This window comes from Gymnogyps californianus, chromosome 5 (genome assembly GCF_018139145.2).
Source record: "Gymnogyps californianus isolate 813 chromosome 5, ASM1813914v2, whole genome shotgun sequence".
Classification (NCBI taxonomy): Eukaryota; Metazoa; Chordata; class Aves; order Accipitriformes; family Cathartidae; genus Gymnogyps; species Gymnogyps californianus.
The window spans coordinates 3,521,365-3,545,664 of NC_059475.1; the positions used below are offsets into that span (position 1 = coordinate 3,521,365).

Genomic DNA, 24,300 nt, shown 5'->3' on the forward strand with positions numbered 1-24,300 from the left:
ACTGATCTAAATGTTTACATGGACTGTACATAGCCCAGAAACAACCAGTGACCTACTGGGGTAGTTTAAAGTTCGCGCTGCTCTTTGCTTTCGTATGACAAGGGCATGATGCCAGCCAGGCCCAAAAGTCAGAATTAGTTGAGTGGCTCCCGTGCTATGTGTAAGAAAGGGAATTAGCGCTACCAGCATGGAGCAGTCATTGAAATTTCGGTAAAGGGCATTGCTGGAAATACTACTTCTATGAATCTTTTCAATGCTGGATTTCTTCAGGAAAAAGAAACAGAAATAATTAATTTCAGGTTGACCCACAATCAGTTAATTATCTAGGGGATGCAGTAAAAACGTGAAACCCTGTGGAATATTTTTCCCTTGCGCCATCTTTGGACTCTGTCAGCAATAACCGCAATACACAGAGACACTGAGCACCTTCAAACATTTCAATCCCCCTGGAATCAGTGGGAATGGAAATTTTAGGAAAGGGCCATTTTCTTACAGGATCAAGCCTTAAACCTTACAATCCAAACTGTTCTGATGCTTGCACATCTAAAATAATAAAGACTTTATATGACACCATCCCTACTTTCTTGAATAGGCAATGAAAATAGTTCAACTATTCTCAATTTCTTATTAATGATTTTCAGTTTCTGGTCCCCTATTCAACAATACAATAATGCTGGTTGGATTGCACTGCAGAGCAGTTTATACATTACGTTTCCAAAATCAGTGGTTATTGATTCAAGAATGTAAATTAAATATTTCTGCATAGGTTAGACTTGCAGAATCTAGTTCCTAGAAATGAAAGACAGGTGGCATTGCCCCTTCCAACATGTAAAAAACAATAAACTTATTTTCATGATGGAATTCTATTATATTCTGTCTGGACAAATTTAGTTTTGAACATCCATAGAAGAATATAGAAGGAAAAAGCTTGATCCAGAAGGCAGTTTTACATCTAAATAATTTGATTCATTTAACTACCACTGAACGGGAAAGTTTTATAGAACTGAGCTTTAAATTGTGGTAACCAAAACCAGAAAAATACAAGATTCATTTTGACAAGGAACAAGGGCAACATGGATCAGCTATTGATCATCCTCAAACTGCAGCTCGGCTTTCCCCACTGTGGCCAACTCACATCTCCCTTTGTGTGATTGGCTTTTGAAATTACATGTTTCAACAATTGCTTAAATCTCTTTATTTCATGATCTCTCACATTAAAGATCCTTCAAATCTGACCTACACATTGAGTTGTTTCAATTAGAGATGACCCCTGCTTTAACTTTTCAGAAATTGCTTGTTTCTTGTGGCCAGGCTACAGAATGGGGCATAATAGAGGGTTTCCAGTGGTAACTGGAGAGCCAAGCCCTGCAAAGGCCTGAGCCCCGGCTCGGTGCTGTGCAAGCCGCATCCCCGAAGCACCTGGCCACACTCGGGCTGACAAACGGCCCTGCTATTATTCATCCGTGAAAATGGCATGCTAAAACACAATGCCCTGAAAAACTAGCTGCAACAAAGCCCCCAAAGTAAGGCAACTTCATTTCCGTGTGCCTATCGGCTAATGCTTGAGATAGATAGAAGCTAACGACTGATTTCTCAGGTAGTGCCACAGGAGGAACAGGCTTTTTTTCTGTTTGTAAAGAGGTTTTCTGGCAGTGGCAATGACTAGAATAATTTTTGTATTTTTCTAATATTTTTCTAAATGATCCTTTCATTTGAAAATACCAAGGCTGGGTCATATCATCAAATCTGAGAAATTCAGAGTTTATTATTAAACTTTACGTTAAACTTAGAGTTGATATTTCTGTAGGACTAGTTTTCTGTTGTATATTGTGGTTCTGCTGGGTCTTATTTACTACCTATAGGAGGGACTGGTAGCATTTTTGAAGCCATTTTCCTCAATAAAAAAACCAAATAAAAAACCAAACACGCCAACAAACAAAAAACCAAACAAAACCCCAAAACCCCAGTGCTGGAAACATCAGAAGTTAGTGTTCTAACAGCTGCAGTTTAAGTATTAGAATCTGAAAAAAACTCCTGACAGAAGAGATCAGTTAGGAAGTTTTTTATTTATCTTCAAGGCTTAAAAACTAAGCTCCTCCACTCAAACATGCTGTAAAGCACAAGAAGTGAATTTCTAGCACAGAGTCTAGCAAAGACTTAGAGGCCGCAGTAGAACTTCACAAGATTTTTGATGGTATTATGCCTTTTAGTATTGCTGGTCAGAATTTTTCCAGGACACTTTTTTTTTGTTGATAAACAGAAACCAGAGTTTCAGTCTTCTGTGAAAAAATGAAACAGTTTTGTCTTTACAGAAAAATTCTAAAAATTCAAAAATTAATTTTTTTCCAAAGAAAGCATTAAGCTTTTGTGAAATCAGAACCATTTTGTGCTCCATGCAATTTTTCTTTTTAAAAATAGAAAATCTGTCTTCTGGTGGATAAAGAGGATTTTATAATTCTTTATGACAGTCACAGTCCCACTTTCATTTTTCTGATTTTTTTTTTAATGAACACATATGTTTTGTATTGCACTTGAGGAAGGTGAAGTATTATAAGTGGGTCAGTTTATGTGAGGGATAGCTGCCAGAAAGGAAAATTTAATTTGTGCAATATGGCAGGCTCTGGATAAAGGTGCAAGTCAAAGCTTTTCCCTTCTGTTTTCAAATCTCTATTGACTTCCTGTTACGTATCCTCATCCTACTTTACAGCAATGAGTAAATGTTATTAAAAAAAGCAAATGAGTGATTATGAAGTATTACTTTTACAAATGGAGCTCTTATGCCAATTTTCAGGTTTTCTATGGCAGATCCCTGTCCTTGTGTATACTCATTATTCCCATATTTCATGAAAACTGCATTTGATTGCAAGTTATTTATAAAACCTCCATCACGAATACTCAGTATTTGTAATTACACTCTTAAAAATTGACTGGATATGTATGTCAGATGGTATTTTTTCTTGTCCTTATTAGGATTTTTTCTTTCTTATACCTGTTACACCTAGAAAACATTATGGTTGTTGATTTGAAACTCAAGGATCTGGCAATATTTAATTATAATTTACTGCTCTGTTAGATACTCCTGTTTGGTTCAAATGCAGTTGTGGCTAGTAAACTCTAACTCTACTGAATTCAAGTCAACTATGAAATAAATATTTATAGATTTTTTTACTGTGACTTTTAAGAATATTTTAAGAATTTTTCCAAGTCGCATCTGAAACAGTCAGCAATGATACTTTTTTTACTGGCTAGTCTCCTAAATACCAAGGGCACACTCATGTTCCTGATTCAAGACAAACAGGGCTGTATTAAAAACTGCATTTAGCAGGGAAGCACACTTGCATGTATAGGCAAGAGTCCTGTGGCCATCTTAACCTGGGAATAATGGAAGAGGGCAATTGTGAATGGTTTAGCGGGTCCTTGAGGACCTCTCTCTGGTTACAGGTTGTAACAGAAGATTTATTTTGCTGCCCCCGTTAGAGAGTTGATCTAGTCTGCCTTACACAATTGTTTATTCCCAAATAAGCTATTTCAGTCCTGTGGTCTTCAGAGTGCCCACTGAAAGCACTAATTAGTGATCGTTTAAAGTACTTAGGTAATGTTAACTCCAGCACACAAGGGATGCTCTTGAGTCTGACCCCTGCTCATTCCATTTCTTTTTTGGAGCTTTGAAGACAATTGATTTTTGAAGACTGCAGCCTTCCCTGAAAATCAGGGACTAAAAGAGTGGGGACCTAATCTTGATTCAACCATTCATGCCATCTTTAAAGACATGTTTACTTTTTTCCCTCTGGATGTCAATTAATAGATTTTAAAGTCAGTGAATTAACCCAATGTGAAAGAGTTTGGAGCACAATTGCATGTGAGCAGAAAATGCTAATTATAAATAATCAGGCTCAAAAAAAAGAAAAAGTGAGTGCACCTTAAATAGCTGATGGGAACAGGTTAGGAAAAAAAAAAGAGGGGGTGGAATTTTTAAAGCTGGCTTGAAAGTAGTATGTAGTGTTACATGGAGAAGAACACCAGTCAAAACAATTGATATGAAAGGTAACTTGGAGCTGACTTTTGCACGCACTGGGTCAAATACAAGCTGTAGTTTCCCTTCATGAGAAAAAAACACCTTAAGAAAGACTCTACTGTATACTAGCTGAAAAAAAAGTCTGAGGTAGCCATAAAGATATCTGGAGACAAGTATGGTAAAGGAACTTCTCACTGGCATCTTTTGGCAACATCTCCTTGCAGTGGGTGCAGTTGTATTCACAGTTGCTGTATATGTGTCTTTACAGAATTTTAGTTATTATCTCTTCTAACTGTACCTGCACCAGTGCAGTTGCATTTGGGTTAGCAGCAGTGGCGTCACCACATATACCATCAGCAGCATTTTTATTAGGTCTAATCCTTGTCAGAGCTAGTTTAGATGACCTGGCCCAGCCATACATCAGGACAAGGAAACCCATGAAATTCCCTGAAAAATGACCCTACTCCAAACTTACTGATTTTCATTACAGACACTCTCCTGTTAAAAAATATGTAATTTAGGATTAATTGCTTGACAGCTGTTGGGACAACATTATGCTTTACACAAATAGCAAAGGAGCCGCAAAGATTTTCTTGAAGGCTGAGCTCAGGTCAGGAGATACTAAGCATCTCCACAAAAAGGGTGGTCTTGCCCTTGAAGTAGACCTGCAAGACCAGACGGGAAGAGATCCTTTTGAAGAAGAGCACCTGATCCTGTTTGGGAATGATGGAGCCTCACATCATTTGTCCAGCCTTCAGTTTTTGACAATGGCTCTAGCACTGCAACCACGAGTAGAGCACACTTTCTGACAGCTCCTCCCAAAGATCTCAGTGTCAGAAGGTGTGCCATAGTCCAGCGCTTTCTGAAAGATACTTGAAATTTGAAGTTAAGAAGCAAAGAGAAGTGAAAATACAAAAAGCCTGTCCAGTTTCAAGTCAAAGAAACCATTTTCCAAGTCAAAGAAGCCATGCAGTATGATCACTGGAGGTTGTTCAGCTCCTCAACTGTGACTAGGCCATTTTCATATACTGCACTGAAGGAAATTCTGATGGGAATGTGTCATACATGGAAAACACAGACCAACAACTTCTTCCGAAGCAGCAAAACTAGCTGATACTGAGATTCTGCTCTCATGCTTTGGGGACTGGGATTTCTGAACATGAAGTTGTACTCAGCTCAGCTTTAAAAAAAAATCTAATGCTTCATTGACAAGAAGTAAAAGAGTCTGTTAATAGTATTTTTACCTCAATTATTAGTATATTTGAAGATTATTAGGACATCAGCACAATAAACCAAAGCTGAGATTTGGTAATAATTTCCTTTTAACATTTATAACAAGCTCTTAAACAGCTTCTTTCCTTTTAATTTCAGAGAATATATACTGTTAAATAAAGGATTCTTTCCTTGTGAAGGAATTAGTGGAGTAACACTTGAAAGAAAAACTTATACACTCTAAATCAAATAAATATACAGGGGTATCTTGAAATTAATAAAACAAACGCTATTGTTTGTATCGGGTTAGTGTGGCAAGAAAAGAGAAGCTTTCAACTTTTAGCTATAAAATGTAATTTAAATATTTGTTTTGTGCAGTATGCCACTGTTTCATTAATATGTATGTTTGACAGCAGGTTTCTTCTTTTCATCACTGGTGCAGCTTTGTTTTCTCCGAAAGTCTATACTTCTTCTTTCAATCATTTTAAACAGAAGAGAGGGATGTGTTAAATTTCCTAAATGTTTTGCCAGTGCATTTTAGACTAAAATAAAGGTGGTGAGGTATTTTGATAGAAAGCAGACTGTTGGGTAAACAGGGCTACTACTGTGGAAAGAGGGCAGGAGGGTGGCACGTGGTAATAGTTGGGAGCAGATAAACGGTAAACAGCTGAAATACACCTATGTTCCTGTTAATCTGAGTTCATCAAAGATGATAGGGAGTTTTGCCTTTAAAATAATAGACAAAACATGACCCAACAGGAGCAGGACCAGCCTAGTAGCTGCATTGTAACCGACCTAGCAAAGGACTGGATACCTCTAATATCACAGACTGAAATACACAGCTCTTGGTAAGTCATTGCCAAGCATGAAATCACTTTAAAGTTGCTACATAATACCTTTTCTAAACTTTATGTGATGAGGAACTGCAATATGTAAAAAAAAAAAATAAGAAAAAATAAAAAAAATTACCACGATTAAACTGGGAAAGAAACTCACCTATGGTTAAGTTTGTATATTGGAAAGGATTCAGATAGCCCATTAAATACTCCAGTGGTTATTTACAATAGGATTAATTTCATTCACATTGGAGAATACCTATTATGTTTCTTTAGTTTATGCTTAAGCAGCTGTCCAATTAAAAGTAATCGATCTTCTACAAAGCCTATATCTGAACATAACACTGTCCACTGTGCAATAACTCCTTTGTATCTGAGAGCTAATATGTCATGCAATTATGATCTACAGAGGGTTGTTGGATTTTTTGGTTTTTTTAATCCTCCAATTCCTTAAGAAATTATCTTATCACTCCACCATAATCGAGCATTCCTTCTTGGTTCCACAGGTCAATGAAAGGGTTAAAAATTCTCTATCTCTATCTTGATCTTTGCTGAAATGGTGTATGGGAATGAAATGGTTGCCAATTTGTTTGCAATGCATTCTGACTGTACGGGAGTTCTTTTTTGCCTGACAGGCAGGTGAGATCAAAGTGGTGCAGGACAAAAGGGGCTCAGCAGTGATTTGTCAGGGGACGAAAGGCAGTCCTGTCTGGGAAAGTGGCTGTAGCCCAGAACGAGCCTTCAGATCACTAACACACTAAAGAAATCATGGCATGAGAAAAAGTACAGCAAAAAAGGTTCAAAGGTCAGTTTTATTTGGTTTGGATTATTGGTGCCTCCTTTTAAACCAAAGAGCAAGAAGGGGAAAAAAGAACAGGCTAATAACCTTTGTTATTGTCCAGGAAAAAAACTCTTTTGTACACATTGCTTGGGGATTGTCTGTAATTAAAATGCTGTTGTTAGATCCAGGACCTGATCCTGCAAAGTTTTACTCGTGTGAGTAATTCTCCATTGCATGAATAGTCCTGTGGGGTTGCTCACGTGAATAAAGATTACTTTCATGACAAAGAGTTTGCAAGTTCAGGCATTCGATTTGGTTAGGGGATGCAGGTGTGTCTGTGTGTGTCTGTGTCTGTGTGTCTGCTCAGAGGTGGGTGTCCTTCTTTTTAAGCAAAGATCAGATTTTAATGAGTGACCTGAAAAAAATTATGTACTTGAATACTCAAAACTCAAACCAAAAGCAAATAAACAAATCTCTATAACTGTTTCCATTCTGCTTCCATAAAATTCAGGTGATTACGAAACCCACTGTTCTCTTTTAATTCAGATGTTTGTCTGACAATTACTTCACTGATTTATTTCAGAGGAGCTCTGTAAATCGCCATCCGCTGTAGATCACTCCCAGCAATTATTATCTTCCAAATATTACTGAGCAAAGAATGTCTTAGTTTAGGTTATAAACAGATGGTCCTATTCCTTAACTGGCGGAGGATGCTAGTGACATAGGTTGTGTCCAGCTCGTTTGGGAAATGGCAATCTTCTCTAGACGAGGATGAGGTCCCCGCACGGCTGGCTGCAGGGGAGGACACTTGCTGTGACATACACCTTGCCAACAGGCAGCAGGGAAGCGAGGGGGGAAAAGCATGGGCTGACCAACCCTCCTGTTCTCAGAATAGCAAAATAATTGAGTCTGAGGTGGTAATACAGAATAAGAGTCGGTGCAAGCCTTGCTGGGCATTGCTTTCATCCTCCTGAGTGGCAGAAGGCAAGGGCACACAGGGGGCATAGGAGGCTCTCTATTACTTTTGTGTGCTTCCCTTGTTTTTTCTCTTACCCAAGAATGAGTGTATTTTGGATATTGATTGGATAGTAGACTGAAAATTATATGTACACTTTCACTTCCGTGAGGGGAAATGGTACAACTAGTGAGTGAATAAGTCTCCAAACTTTTTCTGCTCCACACTGAGATTACTTCCAGTGCAGAGTGGGGAAAGAGCCAAACGGTCAGAGTCAAAAAAAGGGGATTTTTGTGATCAGGTGCAAGATTTTGCAAGCACAGGGTAAGATTTGTTATCCCTGGATCAGCTGTTCATAAAAGCAGTGGTGGAGAGGGTGGGGAAGTAGAAGGGGAACTGTGCTTCTTTTAGCAATATCCAAATTATCTGAAGAAGTGTCTTTGAAAAGTATTCCAGGATTCCCCTATTGAGGTCTGATACAGAGACCAGTTTTTAGGGAACAATGTTGCACTTTGGTGTAGCTGGAGCACAACTCCAGGGAACGTCCTTCATATATGAATAAACAAGATGCTTCTGAGACAAACAGATAATGGTGCCCTGGACCTCACATAAGGGATCTGACTTCTTCATATTAGAATTCACCCGTGTTCATAACCTTGAGACTAGACTGTTGCAGCTACCTGGTCTACCAAACTGTTTTGGGGATCATTCTTTGCAAAGTGTGTCTGACTTTCTTTGGAGTCCTGCAGCTCTGGGAACTGAAGAGAATCTGTTGAAAAACAGCTAGTGGTAGTCTACAAGAATATGTCTCCTAAAGACCTGATGATGGGAGAAGGAGAGGTTGTGAGTGGCATTGCACTCTCTTGTGAACATGTCCAGTTGAGAAATTCTGCAAAGACTGTTGCTTCTTGGAGGATCTGCTTATGGCAGGTAATTTCCAAATATTTCAGTAAGGCTTTCCTGAAAAAGTTTTATACTCTTTCATTGCAGAAATTCCTGATGCATTTTGGCTTTCTGTGGTTACGTGTTAAAATCAGAGGACAAGTGTATTTCAGAGAAGAAAATAAACCTGACAGTTTCCAGAGACCCATTGGGGATCCACTAGTTTTATTTATATTGTCCTGCAGTTTTGCACTGTGAAATGATCCTGGTTAGATCCTCATTGTAGTCTTAAAGTAAAAGAGCCATCAACGCAGAAAAAGAGGAGTCGGACTGAAACAGGTGCATCCAAAACAGAGGCTGATTTTCTTCACTTTGCGGATTGCTGCTGTGGTCAAGTTAGAGTCTTGGAGGCCTCTGAGCCAAAAACAAGATCAGAAGTGGTTGAAGGACTTGATTTCAACTCAATTTTCTGTGCACGGTTTGTGAGAGAAGATACAGGAACTGCTCTGGAAATTTTTATTTTTATTTTTTGAGATAGATTATTAAGGCAAATCAATGGACTACCTAGGAGAGATTCATGGCAGCAAAGAGTACCCTTTGGAGAAAGCAGTTCTCAGACATCAAGATATCAATAAGTACTTACCCAGCTTTCTGTAATTCACTAAAGAACCAATTCTGCAAGATACATCAATACTTTTAAAATGAGCCAAAGGAAAAATTCTGGTCCGTACATATCCACCTAAAAAAAGGCCTCAGTAAATATATCCAAGATGCCACATCTATGGGATGCAACTCACCTATGCTGGGGATATTCAGACGTGAGGAAGAAAAGAATCAGCTGTGCTTGCTAGTCAGACATCCCAACTAGAGGAGAGAGAAGGCTGGATTTTATTTCCCAGTGAGAAAAATCTCTGAAAGAAAAAGGTGAAGTGGGGTGAAATGTGGCAACAAGAGTTAGAGATGGATAAAATAATATTGGCCATTAGCTCCTAGTTCCACTATTCTGAGTTTATGAGCTTATGTTACTTAACTTCTAAGGGAGACAGCTGCCAAAGTAATAATGAGAATAATATCCATTACAAATTCACCCGTGGCTTCCAGCACATGTGGAATTTGGCTGTGGATGTTGGTGATACCAAGATTCCCCATACCTGATGATTACACAACCAATTCTGAGCCAGCCGTTAGCTCAAGCATCACCTGAAATCTGGTATCTAAGCACTGGTATCAAAGACTGAGGTACAGCATTCAGCAGTGCTGCAGTCGTGCAATGTAAAGATCAGGAAAGAAAATGGCCCTGACCTCTTTTATTGATCACAATATATCCCTTTGCCACCAAAAAGCCCTCTTCAGTGGGAAAATATTCTATTGGGGCTATTAATCACTACTTTAAACCAGAGGCTGCAAGTAGTGAGGAGGGGGTTCCGTAGCTTTGCGACACCAGCTGTGTCACATGCAGTCCTCAGTCCATTTCTGTGTTGTCATCAATCACAAATTATGTCTACACCTTCCTTTTAAGATTCTTCAGGAACATCTTTTATTTCTTTTGGTTAACACGTTGCTAATTTGGGTCATCGCTTCTATGAAACTTTTCCAAGGACAGAAGAAGTAGTAGAAGACTGTCTCAGATGAGAAAGTGCACTAAGATAGCATACTATTAAATTATTAAACCTCCTTCTTTATGTTACAGGTGAAAAATATACCTTCAGATCTAGCAGCTCTGACAGCCTTACCCACTTGTCAAATTGGGTTGCAACGGGAGAGCCAAATTGTCTTGATCTACCCAATACTTTCTTAGATGCACTGCCTTAGATATAGGATGTCTAGAACGTGGTATTAATCACTTGGTTAATAGCCTGATTAATGAAATTGCTATGAAAAAGAGTTTGTTAAAGGCTGCAGAAAAGAGCACCAGAGGAACTGAGGCCACGTCTGCTACGTGGGGCGACCAGTGACAGGACCCTGGTGCGGGAGCCCTCTGCCTTGCAGGAGAGCAGGTGCCAAAGGGGAGAGGGCAGCCAGGAGCAAGGCAGCAGGGGCTGCCAGGGCTGCTGGGGCTGCAGGAGAGGCCAGCAAAGAGGGTTTGATACCCAGACACCAAGCACCCCAGGGAGGGATGCTGAAACACTATGCAAAAGGGAACTCGGTGTGGTGGCATCTCAAATGACAGCTGTACTGCTAGGCCCAGCTACTGCTCAGGAAAAATACTGCAAGCTCTACCTTGAAATGTCGACATTAAAGTGACCATATAAAAAGTATAAATTTCCCAAAGGAAGGCAGAGAGATGTAGCAGTGAAAAGAGATTAATTCCTCCATGTTTGCACTGCTGGTCAGCAGGATTTAAGTAGTAGGACTTCCGCTTCCACAAAATAGGAAAAAATTATGAAGAAAGGTCATACGTGTTTTTTCTCAGCAGATAATTTCCTCTAGGGAGTTCCAGATCTAGCAAGAGAGACCTTCAGTCCCTCCCTAGAGAGGGAGTCTGTGGCAAGGGTCTATACCTGCACAGTATCAAGTGGAGGCCACTTTTCTGCTAGCTTGAGTAAGTCCTAGACCCTGGTCCCACGTTCTCCTCGACCGCAGACCATGGCAGGGTGACCACGGCAGAGACCTGGAGGGGAGCAAAATAACACTGATTTCAGCCCGAGCCTCTCAGGACTCCTCAGCACCACTCCGGGTGACCCATGTGTCCTGAGTGCCTCCTACCTGCCTAACACAGACAGGATAGAGATGTCATGGCCAGTGTCTGAAACTCTGTAACCAAAGAGGCCGTAGTGATGTTGGGTCTAGAGATAAACTAATATATTTGCAACTGTACTTAGGACACTCAGGAGTTACTTATCGCTGCATTTTATTTTCCATCCAGGCCCTGATAGGTAGGTGCGGGGAGTACCAGAAGTAAAGATCCTTTTAATTTGTTCCTTCTTCGCACTGCACATTTTCCTCTCACCTTTGCTGTGTGGGATGCCAGTGTGTGTTTGTGCACGTGTGTGTGAGGAATACAAATGGGATCATTCCTTTATACACTGGTGACAAATGCCAGACACTTTCATCTCTTCCCTTGAGGCAAAATAAGGAATTCCATTGAAATTCATCTAAGGTACTAATTTTAATTTGTGTTTCTGTTTGTTCTCTACATTATCTTTTCAGATTTGAAAGCTGTATAACCTTTCCTTGCCTGTACTTTTCCTGCCCACTTGGCCCTCTTTCTTATCCCTTGATCCAGGTGGAACTTCAAGATACTTTGCATTGTGACCACCTTAGGACAACATATAACCATGAACGGGATTTTCTGGGAAAAACCCAGCCATATGATGTAAACCTTGATATGAAGTAGTCTTCCCTAAAACCAGAAAAGTTACTAGTCTTCAGTTTGGAGTGGGTAATTCCTGGCACTAGGTTTTTTCTTCCAGGGACATATGTTCATGCATGTGGCATGTCCCTAAGGCAGCTACTTTCAGTTTTTATCCCTGGCGCTTGGGCAGCCCCATGCACAGACCTAGGCCTGACCCCTACGCCTGTCATCTGATTTTGCAAAGTGTTGATCCAACCACGGCTTGGAGAAAGAGAGATCTTTTATCTTCAGGTAACCCAATTCCCAAAGATTTGCAGGGCTGAGTGAGATCGTAACAAGCCTCTGATTGTGAAAGTAACCGGGGGAGAAATTCTAAAAGTAGTAAGAGATTTATCTGAATAGCAGATCCTTCAGACACAAAGCGCAATTACATCATGGATATGGGCCAGATACTTCTCTCAGGTACACCACACTTCTCTGTAAATCTAAAGAAATGCTTTGAAGCCGATTTAAAAAACACAAGCTGAGTTACCAAAAAAAGGAGCAAAGGTTTTCCAAGAGCTCAGGCTATTAAGTGATAAATGAGATATCAAAGGTGTGAAGCAGGTATGCAAATCTAGTCCCCAAGTTATCAAAAAATTACATTTCTATTGTTTTTACACTCCCTTTCTCCTCTTCTAGACATTCCCATATCCCTTGTGTTTAGTTATTTTCATGGCTGCAGTTTACAGTTCTGTATTGGTCTGAATATCCCTATTGTAGCACGGTTTGAGCCTGCCACAAATCTTTACAAGCCACGTGACAGTCATCTAAACTGCACCATCGCACATATTTCGGTAGTGTTACATTTCTTCTATTTCCTTTGTTTCTTGTATTGAAAAGGAGTACACAACAGAGGGAAGAAAGAGACTTTAAATTTCTGTTTAATGTTGCTGCATTCATTGTTTTGAATATTTTCATTCAGTAAACCATTAAGAGATTATCTGAGAACAAGGGAAAATAATTTTTCTAGTAATAAGATTGGGCCTGATCCAAATTTACTGGTGTTAAAGAAAAGGCTTTTAGTGAATTCCATGGACTTTGAATGAAGGATTAATCCCTCGGTCCTCAGCCAAAGAAACTCTTGCCAAAACCAGCACACCAACTTTAGTAGAGATTCCTGGAGTAAGGAACTTAGGCATTTGCATCTTGATGTCAATAAAATAATAATAATAATAATAATAACAACAACAACAACAGATAAGTTAGCAGATCTCAATGATATCAGTAAAATACACATGCTTTTAACATAAATACAGAAGTTTAAAAATTCTGAATTTATTTATTGTCTGAAGTGCAATACAGCAGTAGCTCACATAATATGTATAGAATTAACTGTGTCATCCTAAATCTGAAGATCTCAGATTGTTTGTCCATAAACCATAAAAAGTAACTGTAAACATGAAAAACGTTTCATATGAGTGGATAAAGGGAAAAATGATATGTCTGTTATGTGTTTGACATTTCCTTCAGAGAATTCTTTCTATCTATTTTCATTTGAAATTATCTAAATGTTATTTTCTCCACCTGAGAAAGCAACCTGAACCTTGGAAGCTATGAATTTACTCCCCGGAGCTTTCCTCCTCCACTCTCCCTTCATCCTGCTTTCTGGGAGTTAATAGTGTACAATACAATAAACAGTATTGCCTACACGTATAGAACAGGGTAATGTGATGCTGTGTGGTCTGGAAAGTCATTTAAACAAGATTATATTGTTCACAGGGTGCAGAATAGCCCCGCTAGGAAACCACAAAGAAAACAAAATATAGCTGAATAAAATCAATTGAATTTTATAACCTCTTCCCAATATCAGCAGGTGTGAGCGAACTGCATGGGGCAGGAAAGTTATGTTCAGAAGATGACATTAGCACATTGCAAACAAACACCTAATAATCACCGAGGCTGTGTTTTCTTTGAGACCTTCCCACGGTCCACATTTGAGCTAGGATGGATTTTTAATTGGTGAAGGAGGGCGATTTTTTTTCTGCTGGGGGCTCCACCCACCGCCTCGGTATTTATTGCTCTACAAATTGTAACTTCCTTCTCGTTAGAGTAACGGGCCGGTCGTAAATTAGCGCTGGGGGCCGGAGGAGCGAGGGGCAGGCACGGCGGCTGCAGCAGCGGAGGCGTTGGACCGCGTAGTAAAATCAGATCCTGATTCACAGCAGCATTAAAGCTGAAGCGTTGCAAAATGTGTGTTTGTAAAGTTTATTACAGGTTAAAGTTAGTATTTTTAAGGGGAGGCAGGGGCTTTCAAAATTTTGCATTTTTTTCCCCCCACTGTTTACGTTTATGCAATGCTTCAATAGAAATGTGCATTGCTTCGTCATAAAGATCTTAGATGTACATATCCGAATATATGGTCCTTCTCTGAGGCTAATCAGTTAAGAATACAAGTGCTTTGTGTGCTTACAGCGTGCACACCGTAAGGATAAAAACATCTGTCTCAAATAGTCACTTTTACTCAGTGACTTGCCAGGAGAAATGCTGTTTTTATGGCTTAACTGAAAGAAGGCTTAGAAATATTGCGTTAGCAAGATCAAGCATAAAGAATAATAGATACCTAACATGTTCCGTTTAAAATCACACATTTCAAGCGAATTAATAGATCATTATCCGTTGTAATTCTAATTTGCTTACATACGGTCTAGAGCCTATTCTCCCCTCCACATTAAGTAACAGACTCAAACTTCTCTCTGATTATTACTTTGGGGCTACAAGGAGCTTTGGGGCATAATTAAAAATATTTCCAGAAAGAAACGGTAGACCACATCTGACGTCCCACCCCCTGTTAGAATTAGACCACATCAAAGGGACCCTTTTTGTTTTCAAAAGTGGTCACCAGACAACTTAAAATATACAAGAGTGGGCTTATGTTTTATTGTATAGATGTCTGACTAAAGCAAAACGACTTAAGGTTGCTTGCTATTCAGTGTTGTACCAAGTGAGACAAGGTAGCTACAGCCCTTTGGTATTTCCTTGGAGGTCGCATTCATTTCATTTGAAAGGGAACCATTAATGATAGACCTGTAAGTGTTCCCCTCCCTAATAAGTAGAATACACATCGCTTGGGAAGCCTGTCTGTGTCAGATGCCCAGGGCGGAAAGATTTGTAGATGATGGTGCTAATTATGAAAATGTGATCAAGATGGAAGCAATTTGAGCAAAAGTCATTAACGTGTTACTCTTCCACCCACTAGTCTTTTTGGTTTATTATTGCGGTGGGAGGCAGGGAGGGGGCGGGAGGAGGATCTTGCGGGATTGTTTTTTTCAGAGCACTAATGAAAAATGCCCTGCAACCCCAAAACTGTAAAATGTCAGCTGCACATCTACAGGGCGATGCACTAGGCTCGGGACGACCTGAGATTTACTCGGAAGAGATTGCTATAATTACTGAAAATAATTCTGTTTTGTCTCGCCTTCGCGCGGTGCCGGTGAAAGCATCTTTCAGGAGACTCGTGGCACGTTCAGAGATATTTTTCTGCTGCTACCTTTGTCTTGTAGCTCGTCAGAGGTTACGAGTCCGTAGGACACGATTTGCGGTGCATCCCCGAGAGGAAGGTTTTTCAGAGGGGTTCTTGTTTTAGGAGGGACTGAAGGATTTGGCCCGTAAGCAACGATCCTCCCCCCGCCCCGCATACACTCCAAGACTGGGGTCTTGCATGTTTATGTTTTCATATTTTTACGTGGATACAGTGCTTTAATTATTTTAATTCCCAATCGTTTACTTCTACTAAATATACTGGAACTACATGACTGCCTGGAAGTGGCATTGCAGAACAGCAATAAAGAATTAATTGTACAAACATTTATCATCCCCAGATCAAACTCTCCTTGTGAGGCTAGGGCTTAACTTGCGGAGAAGAAAAGAGGGAGGAAGGGGTGGTAATGGCGGAGAGGGGTGCTTGTGGGTTTTTTATGTGTTTCCTTTTATTCCAGACGACTATATAATGAAAAGCCTTTTAGCCTTGGAGAACTACTAAATATTAAGCACAGCTTAAAATAGGGAGTAGCTTTCGAGATCGTTTCGTCCTCCTGCCATTCCTTTTAGGAAAAGGCCGTATACCTTCCCTTATTTTCCCCACTAGTAAAAGCTTCCTTTTTTTAAAGATCTCTGTAACGTGTAAGAAAATCCTCGTGTTCTACATAGGAATGTCTTTAAAAATATTTTATAGACCTCTTCTTGTTCACCGATTCTGGAAAAAAAATTATATTGATCAATATTGTATATCAAACGCTTGAATTCTGACGTGACTCACTTCAAAGGTGTATTTGTGTGCCCTTCAAGCACATTAATACTAATTATCTCTCAAACACTTCCCCAAAACTCCTACTGCCTGTTTCAGATGCAAATCTAATTAACGAGCTGCCTTTGAGTAGCACACAGGGACAGCGTAATTCACTGAGTTGTTGAACCTTTTGCCTTCTTTTATATTTATTTATAGGTAGCTCCATCATATTTTGAAAGCGTAGGCAGTTGTGTGAAGCTACATGGTAGCGAGTGCAGATCTGCTATAGCTAATGAGACTTACCAGGCACCAGAGTTAAGAAAAAGGATTAGCTCCAACTTCTTGCAAATGCATTCAGGCGCGTATATCATAACACTTGCTGGGCCCTACTTTGTCTAAGTGAATTTAGAAATTACTAAATCTTGAAAGACCTATCTAAATAACGCATATTATTTGTAACAGTGAACTGATTGATTTAGTAATAACTGTTTGCTTTCGACAGCGGGGACAAAGCGGGGGGGGGGGGGGGGGGGGCAAGCTGAAGGAACCCTGACGCCTGAGCGAAAGCCATTAAAACGTGCTCGTCCCCTTCCAGCCTCCCGAGAAGCCAGGACCCGCACCCCCTTTCTTACGCTTCTGCGTTTAACATGCGCACTTTCCAAAGCCACCTCCCGAAGATGTTTGCTTCGAGCATCGCCCCCCACCACAACCCCACCACCACCCCCGGCTGCGGCAGGCGGGCCCCGGGCTGAGCAGGGGGGTGGCGGTGCCCGGCGGAGGGTCCGCGGCTGCACCGCGCCTCTCCGCGGGGCCGGCGGCGGGGCGGGCGGCGGCCGCAGCCAGCCCCCCGTGCGGGGGTGTGCGGGTGTGTGGTGTGTCGGGGAGAGATGCTGTGTAATTTTATCCACGCTGCACTCTGGGAGTTCACACGAGACTGATACCTTTTGCCTCCTCTGCTTTGTATCAATTGGTCGCAGATCAGGCTATTGTTGCAGGAAGCTGCTTTTATTTCTATGCTCCGTCGATCAACTATTTTCCCCACAGTCTCTTGCCGAAATCCAGTGGGTCTCTCTCTCTCTCCCTCCCTCCCTCTCTCCTTCTGCCTCTCTGTCTCTCATGCATGCCGTCTGTCTATCTGGAAACCCAAGGAGAAGGCTGATCACGGCAGCTCCATCTAATACAAACAGCTGGGACTCTTCGGTGGCCTTTGCTGATGTCTATTGATTTAAGTAAATCTGAGACAGATAAAAGGGCCAGATCGAGGCTGATAAAAACTTGCCAATGCTTCACGGCTCGAAACAGTGTGTGCTCGGCAACTTTGGAGTGCTGCTAGCAAGACGTCTTTAATGGGACCCCTGGTGTCATTCGCTCCAAGCCTCCATCTCCCCAGCAGACTAAGCGCTGCGGCCACCATGCCACAATGGTTATAATCTGGATCTTGTTCCTGAGTTTGTTGCAGGAGCCGTGGTCCCCAGGGCGGGCCGCGGGGGTGCCCGGCGCCGCTGGAGCCTCCCCGAGCGACCCCCGGCCGCGCCGGGATGCGGGGGGCCGCGGTGGCGTCTACGAGCACCTCGGAGGAGCGCCCAGGCGCAGGAAACTCTACTGTGCCACCAAGTACCATCTCCAGATCCACCCCAACGGCAAGATCAACGGCACCCTGGAGAAAAACAGCGTCTTCAGTGAGTACCGGGCACACCTTTCCCCGTCCCGCTTCCCCCGGGCCGGGGTGTGCGGGGAGGGGGTCTCTCGCTCGAACCAATTGCGTCTTGCTCCAGCATCAACGGGCAGGCGACGGCGGGTGCTGGGACGGTGCCGGACGGGGCGGTGGCGAAGCCGCTCCCGCCTCTCCTCCTGCCCAGCGCTGCCCCGGGGCGGGAGCCGCCGCACGGCGGCTGGGGCTGCTCGGCGGGGACCGGGGGCACCCTCAGCTGCCGGAGCTTTCGCCCCCTCCCCTCGTCGGGCTCGGCGAGACCTCGCCTCGGCGTTTCGGGAGCCGCCCCGCTGGCCCCACCGGACCCCGCAGCGCCCTTTCCGCGCCCTCGCACCCTCCGGCTCCCGCTGCCGTGCCGTCCCCGGGGGCTGGCGGGCTCGACGGGGCAGCCCCCTCTGCCCCCGGCCCGGGCAGGGGACTCCCGAGCGGGCCCTGCGGGGTGCGGGGACCGGCCGGCGGCGGAGGGGCTCTGTCCCCCCGGGGCAGAGCGGCACCCCCAAATTCCAAGTTTCCCCAGACGGGGACCGCGGACCTGCCCTGCGCAGCCCTCCCGACCTGTCACTTGCCCTCGCTCCGCCGGGGGCTTCCCACGCCAGCCTGCCCCAGCCCGGACCGCTGGGCAACCGGTGCCCTCACACCTCCTCGGGGCCGAGTCCCGGTGCCCTCCTCGACGGGCTGCAGGCTGCCCTCGCCTCCCTCGTCCCGGCCCAGCTCGTCTCCCGCGGGGGGCTTGAGCTTCCACGGGCTAGATCACATCTGTCCCCTTTGACATGTGCCGGGGATCGGCGGTAATTAAGATGAAACGGGATATGTCGGGAGTGAGGGGGTTTGTGCGAGGGCGGCAGAAGGGAGGAGAGCGGAGCTCAGCGCCGCCGCTGCCCCGGGGGGAGCCCCGGGCGCCCCCGCACCCAGCCTGGCCCCGGCCGCGGGCACAGCCCGGCCTCCGCCCCGGCCCCGCCACCCCAGGAAGCGTAAATCCCGCCTGGTGATGGCACACAGAGATAGGGAGACCTCAGGGATCTGTCTGAAGTCCATAAAGGAAAACCACTATTTCCTAGAGGAAAACCCCCTCGCTATCAAAGCCTGGAGGAGGCATCCTTCAGCAGCGAACCGGTGCCTGATTCAAAACAGCTGTACCAAAACCACCCCAACTCTCCCAGACACGGTCAGGCCAGCAATCCAGCTCTGCAAAGGGGACAGGCCCCTGGCTCTGCTCTATCATTGCTGAAAGACAGCAATGGGTTGGGGTGCAAGGGTCACCTCTCACCTCCAAATACTCATAGAAAGCACCGAGCCTTCAGGCCACAACTGGAGAACTGAGAGCAGAGTTTGAGTGAGCCAGCTAGACAGTGCTGCACATACAACACAACATCTCCCAAGGCATTTGTGCCTCCATCAGCGTTGTGGCACCTTTGGCTGGACATAAACATTTTGGCAGGTATTGTGCCAGCCTCGCCTGTGACACTCTTCTTGTGTTTGAGATCCCATTTTTGATGGCCTGCAAATCTCCTCCCTTTTAATTTGGCTGGGACAGTCATATTGTCCTTGTCTGGAGGGCTACATTGACCTCTTCAATGACAAGTTCCTTTTGTGATTATATACATGGCTCTAAAATGCAGCCGACTCACTCTGTTTTACCCTCTGGAGACCTCAGCAAGGGCTTTGTCCTGAAATGGACAGCTTTGTGACTGGTTTCAATAAGTCAAGAGCTCTTGTGTTCCTAAGCATTAAAGAGGATTTAAACTTTTTTATATACATATAGGATTAAGTGAACCTCTAGTTCAGTGTCAGATCTTTTTCATTTTTGAAAGAGTTCAATCTCAATCAGACATCTAGGGATTTATTGTCAAGCTTGTCTCAAACAATTCCCGCATCGTCGTCGTTCTATGTTGTTTCAAGTAATAGTCTTGTTTCATTCACCTGATTGCACTATGATTTTGGTGTGAGCTAGTGATAGCTGTGAAATCATACTCTGCAGGTAAGCAGTCATTCAAACATATCTCAAAAAATTACACGTGGTGGGGAGCAACAACGTATCTCACAATTGTTTCTGTTTCTAGGTATTCTTGAAATAACTGCTGTTGATGTTGGAATCGTTGCCATCAAGGGCTTGTTCTCTGGCAGATACCTGGCCATGAACAAAAGGGGCAGACTTTATGCATCAGTAAGTTTTACTTAAGACTAGCATATGCCTGTCATTTCCTATGGGGAGAACAGGTCCAGTGGGGAGCACTGATTTCTTATAAATAAACATTTATAGAGAAAAAAGTAATGTTATAACAGATTTCTGTCTGAAATTGTCACAGGCAACCAACCAGTATATTTTTAAAACTGGAAAGAAGCTGTGTTCTTACTTTCTTATTGCCTGTACAGCCGAAGGCAGAAGAATGTATTTGGCAAAGGTATTTCTCACGGCCAAAGTTCTGGGAAATGCGGTGCACTGATAAAGACCTCAGGCGCTAGCCTTTGCAGTGCAGAATGTCCATCTCTATTCAAAATTATTCATATTTATATTTGATGTGGATCTTGGACACTGGCAGAGGATATACGTGTCAGACAAAGAATATTCAGAAGCAACTGAGCATCTCTGTTACAGGAAAGCAGCCTACTGACGGAAGTTTCTTTGCACAGAGCATTTGGTTGGGCAGTGGAACAATTTACAGGTACTGAAAGGCAGGGCTATAGCAAGGAAAGGCTGTATGAGAAGGTGCAAGAAGATAAAGGTGAAAATAAACACCTTATTCTACTCCTTTGACCTCATTTTTTGTCCTGATCTTTGAGGTAAAATCTGTGCTCTACTGATATTAGTGGGAGTCTTGCCTTTTCAGCCCAGCCAATATTTCCCCTCGGTGAATAAAATACTTCAGCTTAGACTTCTTCACATTCAGGGACATACTAAGGCGTATTTGTCAGTGTGTATACTATACACATTATCTACCTACTTGAATTTCTTCCATTGTCTTTGATTACATCCCCAGCAATCTTGTGATCTCTTACTGCAAGCCATACTGTGCAGTTTCTCCAGGAATCCTGTGGTATGGAAACAGATTTGAAGAGGGTAAAATATGGCTATGTGAAATTTGCTTCCTCCAACTAGTCATTATATGTAATGCTGTTGATTTGAACAGCATGATATATCCTCAAGCAATGTGAGCTTTTTCCATGGGAGTGCAACCTAGGTAACACAATCAACTCAGTTGCCTCCCTGGTTTAATGTATTTTACTCCACCTTTTCAAGAGTGTTCTGATAGTGTTTACGACCCAGCTTCTGTAATGTGCCTCATGTGATGCACACTGATTAAAGGGCCTGTGTGTAAAGATGATGGTTCTTTGCTGGTGCAGAGAAGCAGACCACAAACAATTTTGGCAAAGGAAAATGCAGCTGAAGAGGAATGAGGATGTACTAGCGCTGCTGTGCCAGAGCTAAGGCTGGCCACTTCTATGCTTCCAGTTAATATTCTGATTAAAATGAGCATCTTTTTCAATGGAGCTCCTCCATCAGCTCAGAGCCAACGTCTGCCCCGAAGAAATTAATGGGAAGGATGAATTTTCGAGTTCTTTCTCATCTTTCTCTCTTGCTTGTTCAAAATAGGGATGTTTTTCCTCCAGATTAATTAAACTGAATTAAAATAAGACTAAACAAATTCTGAGCAAAAGCCTGCTCTCCTAGAGTGGAGAAAAGCCTAGAGTACAATAGCCCAGAGAGTCCTTTTCTCCTGGACTTCCCTTTGTAGTGCGAGGAGCATCAGCCCATCCTGAAGTTTGTTCAGCTGTCACGTGCCAAGGAATATCAGCCATTAAAGGTTTCTGTACAACCAGAAAAGATAATTTTTACGGTTCCAGCTCAACTTTGAGAGAGACTGTTTCAGACTTGTGTTTCAGAGCGGGAGGGGCAATCCAGGAAAAGCTATTCCACTCCAGCTTTTTTTGCAGAAGCAGCCAGGGGTGAGAACTCAGCTCAGGAGAAACTTCCTGGCTTTGCTTGCCTAGAAAAAACTGACCAATATCTTTACTGATATTACTGTTCCGGGAACCTGTGCAAGGCCCCTATTTCAAACAAGACTGACTTGTTTGGGGATAATTATACAGGGAGTATTTTATGAAACAGTATTGGAATAACTGTTATCCCTTCGTTCACCAATTTTCCCATGTCAATAAAATGAGTTTGTTGAGTCTGCAGAATTCCTTTGTGTCCTTAGCAGATTGTGATAATCCTTGAGGTTTATCCTCTGTGATAAACCCTCTACAACCAGAACTGAGGCAGACAGCAGGACAAATCTACCTCCATGTGGTAGTTGTGTGGGCTCCAGCACCACAGCATATGAAAACCTTGTCCTTGCAAGGAAGGGCACTTCCGTTTTACAGCTGTGCAGCTGAGACATGTGGAGTCTTTTAAAATCTTGTTAAATGCCTATCAGCATTTCTGGTGAGTGAACAGCATTAAAGACATGTTGTTAATGGAGCCTCTGGCTTTTCTGGCCCCAGCCTGGCTACCTGTGCCCTTTCCATGTCCCCCAGAGAGGCGATGCGAAATAAAATACCTCTGTAAAGACCATGGTAGCAGTTCTCCTCTGCCTCTGTGCCTTGCACATGTTAGATACTGAAGTCTTAATCACACAGGTACAGCAAAGATGATTTTGTAGTTAAGAAAAGATGTACACTGTGGGAGGTCCTTTATTTGCGCTGTTTCTACTGCTCTCAGGGAGGAGGAAGGAGTTCCTTGTGCCAGGCTTCTGCACAGTTTTCTCTCAGTTGAGGACCAGATGAAAAGGGGCAAATTTAGACAGATCATGTAAAATGTGGGCACCCAGGATGGGTGCATATTCTCCCTTACACTTTGTGATAAAGGAGCAGCCTAGCATTTTGGAGGAACACACTGGTGGGCAGGGTGTACTTTAATTTTGTTATGCCGAAGCAAACAAAGAAGCTTCATAAAGATGCTGTATACTGCTTAAATATTCATACTCATCCAGCAAACTGGATGTAATAGACTGCAGGTGTATCTAACTACTAACATACCAAATAAAGAGCCACATTTTACATTAAGCTGTAGGATTTTACCTTTTTAATACATGTCGAAGGTTGATAGGCAGCAATTAAATCATCTGTCCAGTTCACAGGTGTATTTACATCCGTAAGCACAAAAAAAAAAATTTACAGCTGAACAATCAGCAGAGCTATTCATTCCTATTCACATGCCATTTTTTGTTTTCGGGTTGTTTTTTGGCCTCTTTCTGTCTCTAGTCCACAGAGTATGCTCACACTGCCGACAGGGAGCACCTTGTTACACAACAGTTCAGGCTCAGCGATTCTCTTCTGCTCGCCTTTTGTAGCACCAGTCTGAGTTTTTCTTACCACACGTGTTGCTGTCCTTATCCTAAAACTGAGTAGAGTCTTGCTTAAGACTTCAGTCCAATCTTATTGAGGTAGAAGAGAGCTATTACCTATATCCTCTTTCTTAAACTTTGTCATGTTTGCTTTACAGGAAAATTATAACGCAGAGTGTGAGTTCGTGGAGAGGATCCATGAATTGGGTTATAACACCTACGCATCCCGTCTCTACCGGACTGTACCCAACAGAGCCGGCACCAAGCGCAAAGCCAGTGCAGAGAGACTCTGGTATGTCTCAATCAATGGGAAAGGACGACCCAGAAGGGGCTTTAAAACTCGCAGGACACAGAAATCGTCTCTCTTTCTGCCCAGAGTATTGGATAACAAAGACCATGAAATGGTCCGAGTGTTCCACACAAACGTGAAATATCGAGAGAGTCTCCTGAAGCCCCTAAGCAAGAACCAGCGAAGAAGGAGAGGACGCTGATGGGGGTTGGGGGGAGCTTGTATGGGGGCTGGAAGTGACTGTGAGTCTTCAAAATACTACTAAAAAAACTAACAGCTGTGATTGTATGACAGGCATTAACACAGACATTTTGTATACACTGTATAATATAACTGAAAGTCACATCACTTACTTTTAGCTATTGTAGAATTATTATCTGTGGTGAAAGAGATGTGAGATAAACTAAGGCACATTCAAATGTAAATTAGTTGGATGTAATATTTTTGTCAATGACTTTCACATTTTCTTTTCTAAAAAAAAAAATCATTTTCATTGCCAGTATTTTCATTCTAACTTGCCACAGGGTATTATCTCAGTGACCCTGTCCTCCCAGAGCATATGAATATTTTAGACTTACCAATTTTGTGTCCACAGAGAAGGTATAGCACTTTCACGGCTTTTTTGGCAGTTCCTCATAAAAGGCTACATTCCTATTTTTATGGAATACAGGAGTTACAAAACTGGTTTATTTTTTAACTTACATATATTTATTTTTATTTTATGATCAGC

At 42.7% G+C, this 24,300-nt stretch overlaps 1 protein-coding gene across 1 annotated transcript; it reads left to right on the plus strand.

Annotated features, from left to right (window-relative positions):
• The first annotated feature begins 17,663 nt into the window (after positions 1-17,663).
• On the plus strand, positions 17,664-23,772 carry FGF3 (fibroblast growth factor 3). The gene is made up of 3 exons (XM_050898260.1): positions 17,664-17,922; positions 20,015-20,118; positions 23,440-23,772. Exons 1-3 carry the CDS (start codon positions 17,664-17,666, stop codon positions 23,770-23,772), a joined length of 696 nt encoding a protein of 231 aa, XP_050754217.1.
• Positions 23,773-24,300: the final 528 nt, after the last annotated feature.

What these genes read in the sequence shown, in the direction of transcription:
- FGF3 (XM_050898260.1), top strand. Translation starts at nt 17,664, where the DNA reads ATGGTTATAATCTGGATCTTGTTCCTGAGTTTGTTGCAGGAGCCGTGG. An exon ending in GGAGAAAAACAGCGTCTTCA is followed by an intron (nt 17,923 to 20,014) that starts GTGAGTACCGGG and finishes TTCTGTTTCTAG; the next exon opens with GTATTCTTGAAATAACTGCT. An exon ending in GGGGCAGACTTTATGCATCA is followed by an intron (nt 20,119 to 23,439) that starts GTAAGTTTTACT and finishes TTTGCTTTACAG; the next exon opens with GAAAATTATAACGCAGAGTG.